The sequence below is a fragment of the Lepeophtheirus salmonis genome, chromosome 6, assembly GCF_016086655.4.
Source record: "Lepeophtheirus salmonis chromosome 6, UVic_Lsal_1.4, whole genome shotgun sequence".
Taxonomy (NCBI): Eukaryota; Metazoa; Arthropoda; class Copepoda; order Siphonostomatoida; family Caligidae; genus Lepeophtheirus; species Lepeophtheirus salmonis.
This window is the reverse complement of record NC_052136.2, coordinates 57,895,188-57,906,759: the sequence shown is the minus strand read 5'-3', so window position 1 is coordinate 57,906,759 and position 11,572 is coordinate 57,895,188. Positions and strand designations below refer to the sequence as shown.

The following is an 11,572-nucleotide window of genomic DNA, read 5'->3' as shown; positions in this document are numbered from 1 at the left end:
AATTGTTGATATGTTTTTGAACAGTTCTTTCTTTATTTGATTCGAAAATCAGTTGTTGGCTAGATACAGACGTTGATACATACTAGGCTACTTTAATAAATATGGCACATAATCATACTGCAAGTTTGAACAACATTTGAAAATTTGTACCCCCCTTGCCCTCATTCTAAAAGAATAATCGTATTTATTAAGGATGATTATGAAATTATTTTAAAGAAAATATTTTTTTTATTTTTTAAATACATATGGATACTTAGTAAAAATATTTTCTGAACCTACATTTTTGGAGGCGGTATCCCAGCAGGGCCAGAATATATTTGCAAAAGGGGGGGGGGGGGGGATATAATGGCGACGTCATAGTCATGCAACATCACAATTTTATTATAAAATGTCATACCTTGCCAATGGCTCTGATTAATATATTATAGTAAGTCTAAATTAGTGGGTACTAAACTAAGGAGAAAATATAAAAAAAAGAAAATAATTAAATATTCTTCACTTATAACAAAAAAGAGCTAATTTTTTTTTTCATCATTACCCTATGTAAGTTTGTAGATTAAGGGTAATTAAATTTACACATGACCTCGCTTGCGAATGTTTTGTCACTCTCTCACTGCTTTTGACCAACAACAAGCTATTACAAGGTTTTTTAGCCTTCATTTTTGAAGGAGGAATGCTAGAGTGTTTGGTCTTGGTGACAGTATTAATGTTGCTGCTGGTATTACCCAAGCAATCCACCAGATGATTGTGCTGGTTATAGACAGGTTTCATAGTGAATGTATTTTCATCCGGCAAAAATGTTCCGATTTCTCTTGTGTTTTAAGGCATTCAGAAGTTGCTTCTGACAGAGTATTTTCTGTTAGTATGAATGAAGGGGCCTCTCAATTTACTTGAGTGACTTACCAGAAGTCTTTTTTACGGCCTAATCGATTGTATACCCTTTTTTATTCTGGGTGTACATGGCGTATGAAAGGCATGCCTTACCTATTTGAGCTTCAATTTGGTAGTTCAACTAATATTAGAACTTGTCCTTAAGGCTGTCCTCATTGCCAAACGATTTCTTAGTTGACACGCAGCGTCCTTACTGACCTTTAGGGTCTTCATGATGTGGGATGTGGTCTTATCGGTGTGAACTACAACCCTAATGAAAGTTCCTTTTTCTTCCATGGTCTTATCTTGTTTTGTTTATGCTCTATATATCAAATGAAGGTTGAGATTCTAAGTTTCTAATTAATTTATAATAAATTTTTACATGACATTCCCAAAAATAACCACTCTATTTTGTTTTTAGCTGACGATATATCTTCTCTTTTTCTGTTTCTTTTCGGAGGAAAGGTTGCGATATACAATAAAGGTAACGAAGTTTTAATTAAAATCCCTAAATTTATCAAAAAATATTAAAGAAAAGGGTCTTAATACTTATTCCCTTTGCAAAATGAATCAATAGATTCTTAGTGAAATATTTCTTAACTGTACTCAACTATGTATATAATTTGTATAAATGAATATTTAACCTAATTTGATTGGTTCATTCGGCAAATGGGATTATTTAAAAAGCAACCAAGAACGCCGTCATTAGAATATTTCATCTACATAATATATACTTAAAGCTGCATCGAGCAAGAAGACGAAAAATGTACAGGGCTTCAAACATGCTTTAATTTTATATACATACATAATATGTAACTAGGATAAAGCAATAAAAACACTTTTTCTGTTGTTTCTCTTTTTATACTAAAATATAAAAGGTTTTAACTTCTTTTTAGGCTCTTACATATGTTGCTACATTGCTAGAATAATTTAATAAAAATGTTTATGAGCCACTCAAAAAGGCTTCATAACTTTGTTATTGTTGATTTAATCCTTTCGTTTGATTTATTGCCATCTACTACTTTTATTTGATATATCTGTGTGTTATTTTGTAGTCATAAGAGAGAGAGAAAGGAGAAATATCTTTTTAGATTCTCGAGTTTTGTAAGTAGATATGTTATTTATATCCTAAAAAGCTTTTTATAATTTTTTAATAATAAAAATTATTTATTACTTTGAGTCTTTAACACAAACGCTAATGGGAGCAATCTACCTCCACTTAATGCATGAAAAATGAAAGACAGACAGTCTATGTATGTTGCTGTTCTATTCATTAAATTATGTTGTTGAATGACGCTTAGGCATAGATAATACATACATTTAAAAAAAAATTAAACGATTCAAATAGATGTGTTGCATAAATTAAAGAAGGAGTAGGTTTTGTTGATCTTTAATGTTAAAAGTTCCGCATAATTTAATTGTAAATAAAGGCAGGTTAATTAGACGTGCACACGTCTAAGTGTTTATTATACATTTATATGAATGATATTTTTGTGAGAGCTACTCTTTTCCTGATATCTTAATATACATTGCTAATATAATACTGTCAATGAGTAAATCTTTGGTATACATTTTTATTCACGCTTTTTCCTTCTCTATGTCGAAGTTTAATTACTCAACTTTACTCTGATCAGTTTACTTATGTATCTACAGCACTAATATACCGGGTGGTCCATTTAAATCTGCACACTTACTAATTCAATAATTATTTAAAGTTGAGTGATTGAAATTATTTCAATATATTGAAATATAAACGATAAGTTTAGCTTACGTATAGAGAAAATGACACTTGAACGTGATAGACGAATTTCCATCTGCGCACTCAAAGCTCCAGGACCACCGTCTACGCTGTTAAAAAGTCCAAACCATTGAAGAAAAAGAATTGCTCCGTCAAAAAGACCAAACTGGACCCAGAAGAGTTAAAGAAAATAGCCTTGGTAATCTCCTCAAGTCCATGAAGGTCTATGCAAGAGATCTCGTAGTTTAACACCAGACTGTCTAGAGTGCTATCAAAAAAGTGGGTGAAAAGAGTCTTGTGAGGGTAGAGAGGACCATCAGGAGGGCTATAAAGTACAACTTCGGATAACTTTCTTTAACAAGGACCCCACGCGACATTTGATAGAGGGCATGAAAACAAGGAGGCCCGAAAGGTGCCAGAAAATCCTCACATGGATCAAGACAAATGGGTCAATTGTGAACATTTTCTTGGAAATGAAGATTTGATAAATTCCACAACTACCGGAACAACCGCTGCCTTGCAAAAACAAAAAAAGATATCCAAGTGGTTTTAACACACCAAATATCTGGCCTAAGCAATGGTTCTCGGCGGTGTGGCTTCCGATGGAAATAAGATGCCTCCATTCTTTTTCGAGGCTGGACAGCAAATCGTCGAGGAGGCCTACTATAAGCTGCTTAGGTATACCATCTTGCCATGGCTGAAGACCAGAGAGTCACTACGTGTGAACTCAGGACAGCACCCCTCTCTCACGTTCGCCAAGTACCAAAAGTTATGAACAGATAAAATGGCTCGATTCTGGTCCAAATAGATATGACCCCCTTCCTCATCAGATTTAAGCCCACTGGACTTTTCTATATGGGGTACTTTGGAGAGAAAAACAAACAGGACCTTACACCCAATAATGGATGTACTGGACAACTTGTCAGAGGAGTTTATTATCAACTCTTACATGGTCTTCAGGTGACGTATAAACTCTGTAATTGATAAGTTTTTGATAAGGTGGCCATATTGAATAAAAAAGTTTTGCAAAAAGCTTGTTCACATGTTTTGTTAATATTTTTTTTTTTTTTTTTTTTTGTATATTATTGAAAATATAAAATTATTGGTGTATTTCTAAATCCATCCCTCGAGTTCATGCTTTGTTAACCTACCCTGTACATTTAGACATATACACACAGGATAGATGTGGTAACCCACTTATTGAAAAACACTTTTTCAGATAAATATTCGTTAGACAGGGGTGAAAATTTTTGTCAAATATTGAGACAGCCTATATCATCATTAGTAAATATGAAGAAGAGAATAAAACAATTTGATTGATCGAATTAGATTTGATCATATGAAGAGCAATGGAGGGATTTACTTCTATCTCCCAAAGTACGAAATAATACCTGCGAATTCCATTCCTACTGACTATTAATGATTTATGAAGACGTCATTTCTAATCCATAAACACCATAAATCATATCCGTGTTCCTCATTCATCACTCATCTCCATTGCCGACTGACCTGTCCTCACTGTACAGAACTACATAAAAACTATTGAATAGTTTAGAAACATAAGCCGTATGACGTCCCCAATGGCATTACTACCACCTGGTTGGGAGGTTGACCACCCTTTATAAAAAGTATTCTATCTAATATACGTCTGCTTTTAGTTTTATCGCACGTGGAATCCAAAATGGTTCACTAGATCAGTTTGAAATTTAGCAAATTTACGTATAAAATAGACAAGGATGTTCTTATGATATTTTGTCCTCCCAGTTTATTAGAAGCCAATTTTTGACCGAAATAAAACCTCTTATCCCTTCTTTCTGTCTCTTCTCTCAGTCTCTTACCTTTTTTCTTCTCCCTCCGAATCTTTCTACATCCCTCTCTCTGTCTCTTTTCTTCTACCTTCATTTATTGTTTCTATCACCTTATATTCCTACTCTGCTGGATTATATATAAAGTAAAACCTATTTATATAAGTAATTATAGACGATGTTGATATTTTTTGGGGCTAAGCCTGTTTAGGAATGAAAAGACAGGGAATATATTTGCCTGTCACAGTTTGATTTATTATTTAGTTACGAAGAATATAATTGTGGGCCTTGGATTAATGATTTAATATGACACAGAATATTATTCAGTTATTATTTTTTATCAAAATAGTATTAACATAACCGTCATCTAGATAATATTCAATTAAAGTTTAGTATTGTTACAAAGCTAGGATTTTTGTACCGTTCAGATACCAAAGTTATTAATTGTATTTCACAACTTTTTCTATAGAAATATAAAACCAGGATTCTGTTAGGAGCATACTTTTTTTTTTTTTTTTGGGGGGAAAAGTAGAGTTTGAAATTTTTACTAAAGGGGACCAAAAGCCTGAAATTATAACAAGTTGAAATCGCAATTTCAACACAGCATATATCACAGTGGCTGTGATCCCCACAAATTAAGGAATTTTCGCTCTTTACTAGACAATTTAGTATTTGAATTTTTTTTTTTTTTAAATTAATAAATATTCAAAATTTTCTTTCCAAAATAATAAAAAATTTCAAATTTGACCTATAGAATAATCAATTTTTTAATTTGTTTTCCAAAAAAGTTAATTTCAGCAAATAGCTATGGATTTCTGAAACTTTTTGAGATTAATTATGGATTTATGTTTGTTTTTTTTTCCAAAAATTACTTTCTTATGAAAAACTGTGAACTTTAGCAACAGTTTTCCAAAAAAATTAATATTTGAAATTTAATTTTTGAATTTTTTTGAACAGCTGTGGATTTTTGAATTTTTTTAAAATAGTTTGATTTTTGATTTTTTTTAAATAGATTAATATTTAAATTTTTTTGGAAATAAAATTTATGACTAGCTGTAGATTACGAAATTTTTTTAGAAAAAATTTCATATTTGAAATTTTTCCAAAACCCAAGTACCCCCTCCCCCAAAAAAAAAAAAAAAATATATATATATATATAATCCTGCATACGTCCCTATATCATGATTAAAAATTGAATCGAGTCGACATAAAACTATATATTATATATATATCGAGTTGTTCTAATGAGTAATGACACAAAAAAAAAAACTAGAGCATATCCCTTTGGACAGTATTTTGACTACATACAAGTATTTAATTTTATTAATCAATATCAATAGTTTATTATTAAGTCTCTATTTGCACCTACTCTCAATTCATCGATATGATTAATTATTCCGATTAATGAAAATATATCATTTTATTCTATATATTTGTAAATGAAGGGATGTGTTTCATCTTTTTCGGAAAAAAACAATTAATTACAAATATAAATCCATTCATGAAAAGACAAGCTAAGGAATAAGTAATTAAGTCATCGGGCATACTTAATAAACTTGTGAGTTATTTCTTGTTATAATCCTATTGAAAAAAATATACAAGGATAAAGTTAGGAAATAATTAATGTCTCTAAATAAAAGATAGATATTAAGCCTAATTAAAATGTATTGCATAGATCCAAGCATGTAGATTAGTATCAGTCAATGGAACCATTTTATAAATGTACGTATTTATAAAACGACTGGATGTAAGATTAAAACAATCCTACTTATAAAAGTTGCATACAAGTTGTAACTTGTGAAAGTAGATTGTACAAGTTACAATTTCTTCAACTCGTTCCACGTATTCAACTACAAAATCTACCATTTTAATTACCTATAATTAACTAGTGTAACCATTTCATTTTGATTCAGGACCAACTGTCTTTACCGAGTGGTCCATTGAAATCTGAACACTTACTAATTCAATAAGTAATTAATGTTGAGTAATTGAAATTAATTCTTATTTTGATATATTACAGCATAAACAATTAGTTAAGAAACAAAACTAACTTGAGCTCTTTAGCTTACGTACAAGTCGAGAAAATGACACTTGAACGTGATCGACGAATTTCCATTCGCGCACTCTAATCAGGTAGGCGTGTCGAGGACCTCAGTCTACGCCGTCAACAAGCCCGAAAAGTTGGAGAAGAAGAAAAGCTCTATCTAAACGCCAAACTAGACCCGGAATAAGCTAAATAAAACAGCCTAGGCCAATCCCTTCAAGTACATGAGGGTCTATGCAAGAGATCTCGGGATTTCCCACCAGACTGTCCAGAGAGCTATCCAAAAAAGGTGGGTCTACAGAGTCTTGCGAGAGTAAAGAGGCCACTCTGGAATGGGTTATTTAATATGCCTGTCACTGGGCTCCATATTCTAATTATTCATACTTAAATTATTCGGTTTAGGCTCACTTTGAAGAATCAAAAGCTTTCATCCTTCAATTGCAGAAGTAACTCCCAAAAGAAGGATTTTCATTCATTTTAACTGGAAGATTTACTTAAGATTGGAAAATTTATTCAGCCATATTCGGTAATTGAGCTCAACTCCAACATTATAAGAGGCTCTAAATAATTTCTTTAAGACGGTTCATGAAGGAAAAGAGATCTTCCAATTATCAATATGATGATTGCAAATATCTAATCAATTTCTTAAATGATCCATAAGAAGGAAGAAATAAATCAGACAAAGCGGATAATGAATTTTTCCTTCAAGAACTAGCTCAAAGAAGATACTGTGTTATCTGAACAGCAAACTGATATTATATGTATATATATTTTAAGCAAACATAATACAAAAACATATACTCATTACAGACGAGAAGCGATTTTGCAACCTTATTAAAACTCAATAATTTAATGATTTCAGAAATATAACCAAAATCCTTGATTAAAAAAGAAACAACAAATATATCCTTACCCAGTACAAAACTTTCTCGAAAGAAATGAGGAACAATGCTTGGGCTAGTAAAAGTAGAAGTATGCATGAAATTGTACAACACATGTCTTGATTATTGGCCATACTTAATTATAATTAATTATTGATATGTATTATTTCCAAAGTTGTGCCATTAGCGGTCTTGCGGTTCTAGCAGTTCCGGTTCTTGAGCTGCTACAACCAGGACCGATAAATTCATACCGGAACCAAGACTGTTATATATTAATAATCGGTCTCGGTTTTTGTGCTTTTGTTCCTTTATCAAATATATAAAGAAAAGAAAGTATATATTGTAACAAATAAATTAGCTTTAATCAATAAGTGAATTTTTTTAGTTTTTTCGTGCAATGGCAGCGTTTTCCAATGATATTTTTACGTTGCCAAGGCGATACAGTTGTATCTGAGTTCCAAATAGCTAAGGGCATCTTATGAATCTGGGGAAGTGGTTTTAGGCACAAGACAGTGTAAATACAACAGGGAAGGGGTGGGGTAGATTATGGATCCAGGTCCTCTACTAAGCTATTCGGGGCCCTATAATATGATAACTATAATATTTCTAAAGTTTCCCAAACTTCACTATGCCCAGCTCCCCCTAAATACGAGTTTTCGGGATCCCTACTGGAACTTGGGGCAATAAGCACTCTGTGTTGCTACGGCCTGCTTGTATCAAACATCATTTTCCTGGGCCCGAATTTTCTACCGACGCCCTTTGTTTTAAATGCATGTTACCAAATTGAGCCTGTATAAAAAAGAACCCAGACTCAAGACCAGAACCGAGACTAAAACTGTTGAAATGAAAGAACCGAGACCGGGACTGATAGAACCACTGAAACTGAACCGGGCACAATCTTGATTATTTCTTAATAATATTATTTAAGTTTATATAATAAAATTCACAAGTATTTAATGTTTAAAACGTAAATTTGGTTCTTTTTTATTTTATATTTATTTTAAAAAATTAAATTTTTAATCGAATCCTTTAATAAAGATAATAAAACAAAATATTAACAATTATTTTATATAATAATAACCATGAATCATGAGAGAATACCAACTATATATCCGTTGGTCAATGGTTGACGATGAAGAAGAGTTGAGCCTTCTGAGACAGGAGAATGACCGCTCCGCCTCACAGCTGCTGATGGGCATTGAGGCCAGGATAACGATCACCTTGTATAGCTCCGGCATCAGGCGGAACACTCCCGAGCTTATTAACTCCGCAGCAATTTGTGACGAAACCATGTCTTTGGTGTCAATATCTGCCTAGAGAAACATAAATTTTAAACATATAATGCAAAATGAAACATTATAATATTAACCTTGAATTGCTGGAAGAATGCATGGTCTGACTGGAGCTGCTCGAGTTCAAGTCTGTAGTGCTTGGCGACACGCTCAATGACACAGGTCTCCACTTCACTGTCATTGACGATTGCAATGAGATCCATTGTGATGTTTGTATAATCGGTGGCAAATCTGCTCTCAAGCTCTAATACAATCTTATTGATTGCAACATCGAAATGTGTTTCACGGAAGTAGGATTCAGTTGTTCCTTTCCACTTTATTCTCCTGGGAATCTTCGCCTCCTTGAATTCCAAATCAATTGAGTCCTCCTGGTCAAATACTGATTTCATCTCAGACGACTTCAACTCCGCAAGTTTCCAGATTGATTCTAAGATTTTCTCATTCTTAAGGTCTTCAAGAGTCCTAATCACTAGGTTGACGTGTTTCCGGGCCTTTGTTAGGTCAACCTTTCTCCCTTGAAGTTCATCTGACAAGCTAGATGTGTGTCTGAGGAGTGTCTTCAACAGTTCAATGCCAAAAACAAATTCGTGACTAAAGATGCTGTTGAGCAGAGAAGTTGCTGTTGAACTCGACAATGTATCTTTATCTTTTCTCATTATTATGAGGGTCTTCATGATTCTGACCATCCCTAGAGATACAGCGTGTACAGCATCGTAGCGGAGACTCCAGCGGGTAGCAGACTGGTTCTTCAGGGTCATCACCTTGGCATGCTCCTCATCTTTACTTGTTATCTTCACCGACTTGTAGATTGCTGACCTCTTTGGTGACCCTTCAATGAAGTTGTATAAAATTTGTACTGTCCCCATTGTATTTCTCAACAGGGTTATATCTGAGAGAAGATCCTTGACTACAAGATTGAGGACATGGGCGTAGGAGTGGATGTAGACACACAGTGGGGCTGCTTCCTTCCACCTGGCGGCAAGATCCTTCTTGATGCCGGATATGTTGGAGGCACCGTCTGCGGCCAGGGAGACAGTGCGGGCAGGGTTAAGGCCGAGATCCTTGACAGCCTCGTGAAGCTTCTCAAACAAATATTTGCCGTCAGTCTGGGTAACTTTTAAAACTTGAGGAAGCACTCTTTCTTGATGCCTTCACTCGTCAGATATCCCAGTGACAGACTGAACTGCTCTGTGTTTGACATATCTGATGTCTCATCAACAATCACAGAGAACCAGTAGTCATCATCGTCGGCACAAGTCTTGACATCTTCAATTATATTTTCCGTGACTTTGGATGCTATAATCTCTATCAGCTCATTTTGGATGTCAGGTGAAGTCCATTTGGCAAAACCTACCCCAGCTGAACCAATTTTTTTGACTTCACCCTCCAGTTTATCTTTGAGAATATGATTGTCGTTTGAACGCAGGGACAAAAGCTCCAAGAAGTTTCCTCGATTGTTTTCATTAGATTCCGTCAACTTTTTTCTTGTTTCGGAACCGCCCCTAAAAGCCAATCCTTGCTTTCCGACGAACCCAGCAGTTTGGAAAAGATACCTCAAATAAGCTCGCCACTTCACGACTTCCTCAGTATGTTGAGACTGAACATGGCCGAGAACCGAGGTATTCTTTCTCTTTGATGTGAGGAAATTGATCCACTTTTCCATCGACAGTTTGTGTTTTTTGTTGTTAGAATGAACTTTCAACGAGGAACTGTTTTTCCATGTTTTGAACTCAAATTTCCCAAGGTTGGAAATGGAAAATTTGGAACAGGCAAACACTTGGCTGCCTTTTCAACCTCGTCATATTCTAGACACGGGAACTTACGGAACCAATCATATTGAAAGGCTCTGGAGTATTTGTCATCTATCTGAGGACTGTATGTTTGTAACTTGGGCTGTAGAGGATGATCTCTCTCGACTTTAGGCACAGTTTCTCGCTCAGTCTCCACTCTGGTTCTGGTCTGAATGTCCTTCCGCTTCGGCTCCCGTCCGGTAAGTATCGGGTCACCCAGCTGGCTCGTGAAGACAACAGGGTACTCTGGGCCTCCGTCCACAAACTCCATCTCCTCAGTCTTGCTCTTCTCACCTCCTTGGACATTGTCGCTAGTCTTGGAGTCCTCTGCAGAGGGAATATTGTTGTTGTTGACTACAGGGAGCTGCTCGGGAGAGAAGATTGGTCCGATATCGAGATTAGGAAGTCTTATTCCATGAGAAATCCGTCCGCTGGGGTAATTTGATGAGTCGACATTATTTTCTGTGTCTGCAGTAACTTTCTCTTCAGCAGAAACGGACTTTTCAGATCTTGGGTTCAGGCAGTAAGGCCTCAACTGGCAGGGTCATCGGGACAGGAGGAGGCAGCGACTGAGGATGAGGATGTAGCAGAGGAAGTTTTCTTAACAGCAAAGTTCAATGTTTCTGCTTCTTATGATCAATTTTCACTTGATACTTGCAGCTGGGGTCATTCTTATGGAGTTTAACTTTTGTGATCATTAAAGTTGTCCTTCTGTATTTCCTTCTGACAGATAGAACAAATCACCAACTCTCTGTTAAAATGCGTTTTCCGCTTCCCGTGATACATTTCTGATAATTAATAAATTACTGCAACAATCCACTCTAAAAAGTACATAACTATTATTTATGTCCCTTTTAAGCAGTAATAATTTAATTTATCTTCTATTCAATGAAACAAATTCTCACGCTCTTAAATATTTCAAGAGTAAAATGTTGTGTGCGTCTTTTTTTTTTTTTTTTTTTGGCTGTAAAGTACTTCACATTTGCAACCAGGAACGTTAAACGTAATATCTAACTCAAATATCCACTCAATGTGAAGTACTTTAAATCCATACGAAAAATGTTGTGTGCGTCTTTGTTTTTTATTTTTGGCTGTAAAGTACTCTTGAAGTAATTGCAGTAATTTATTAATTATCAGAAATGTATCATGGGA

The 11,572-nt window shown here is 34.7% G+C and overlaps 1 protein-coding gene across 1 annotated transcript; it reads right to left on the bottom strand.

Moving 5' to 3' along the window:
* Positions 1 to 8,399: 8,399 nt before the first annotated feature.
* Positions 8,400 to 9,711, bottom strand: LOC139905717 (zinc finger MYM-type protein 1-like). Its single transcript, XM_071889373.1, has 2 exons — positions 8,708 to 9,711; positions 8,400 to 8,651 (listed from the first exon to the last, which is right to left on the bottom strand). Exons 1-2 carry the CDS (start codon positions 9,494 to 9,496, stop codon positions 8,400 to 8,402), a joined length of 1,041 nt encoding a protein of 346 aa, XP_071745474.1. The 5' UTR covers positions 9,497 to 9,711.
* Positions 9,712 to 11,572: the final 1,861 nt, after the last annotated feature.

What these genes read in the sequence shown, in the direction of transcription:
- LOC139905717 (XM_071889373.1), bottom strand. Translation starts at nt 9,496, where the DNA reads ATGGGGACAGTACAAATTTTATACAACTTCATTGAAGGGTCACCAAAG. An exon ending in CATTCTTCCAGCAATTCAAG is followed by an intron (nt 8,652 to 8,707) that starts GTTAATATTATA and finishes ATGTTTCTCTAG; the next exon opens with GCAGATATTGACACCAAAGA.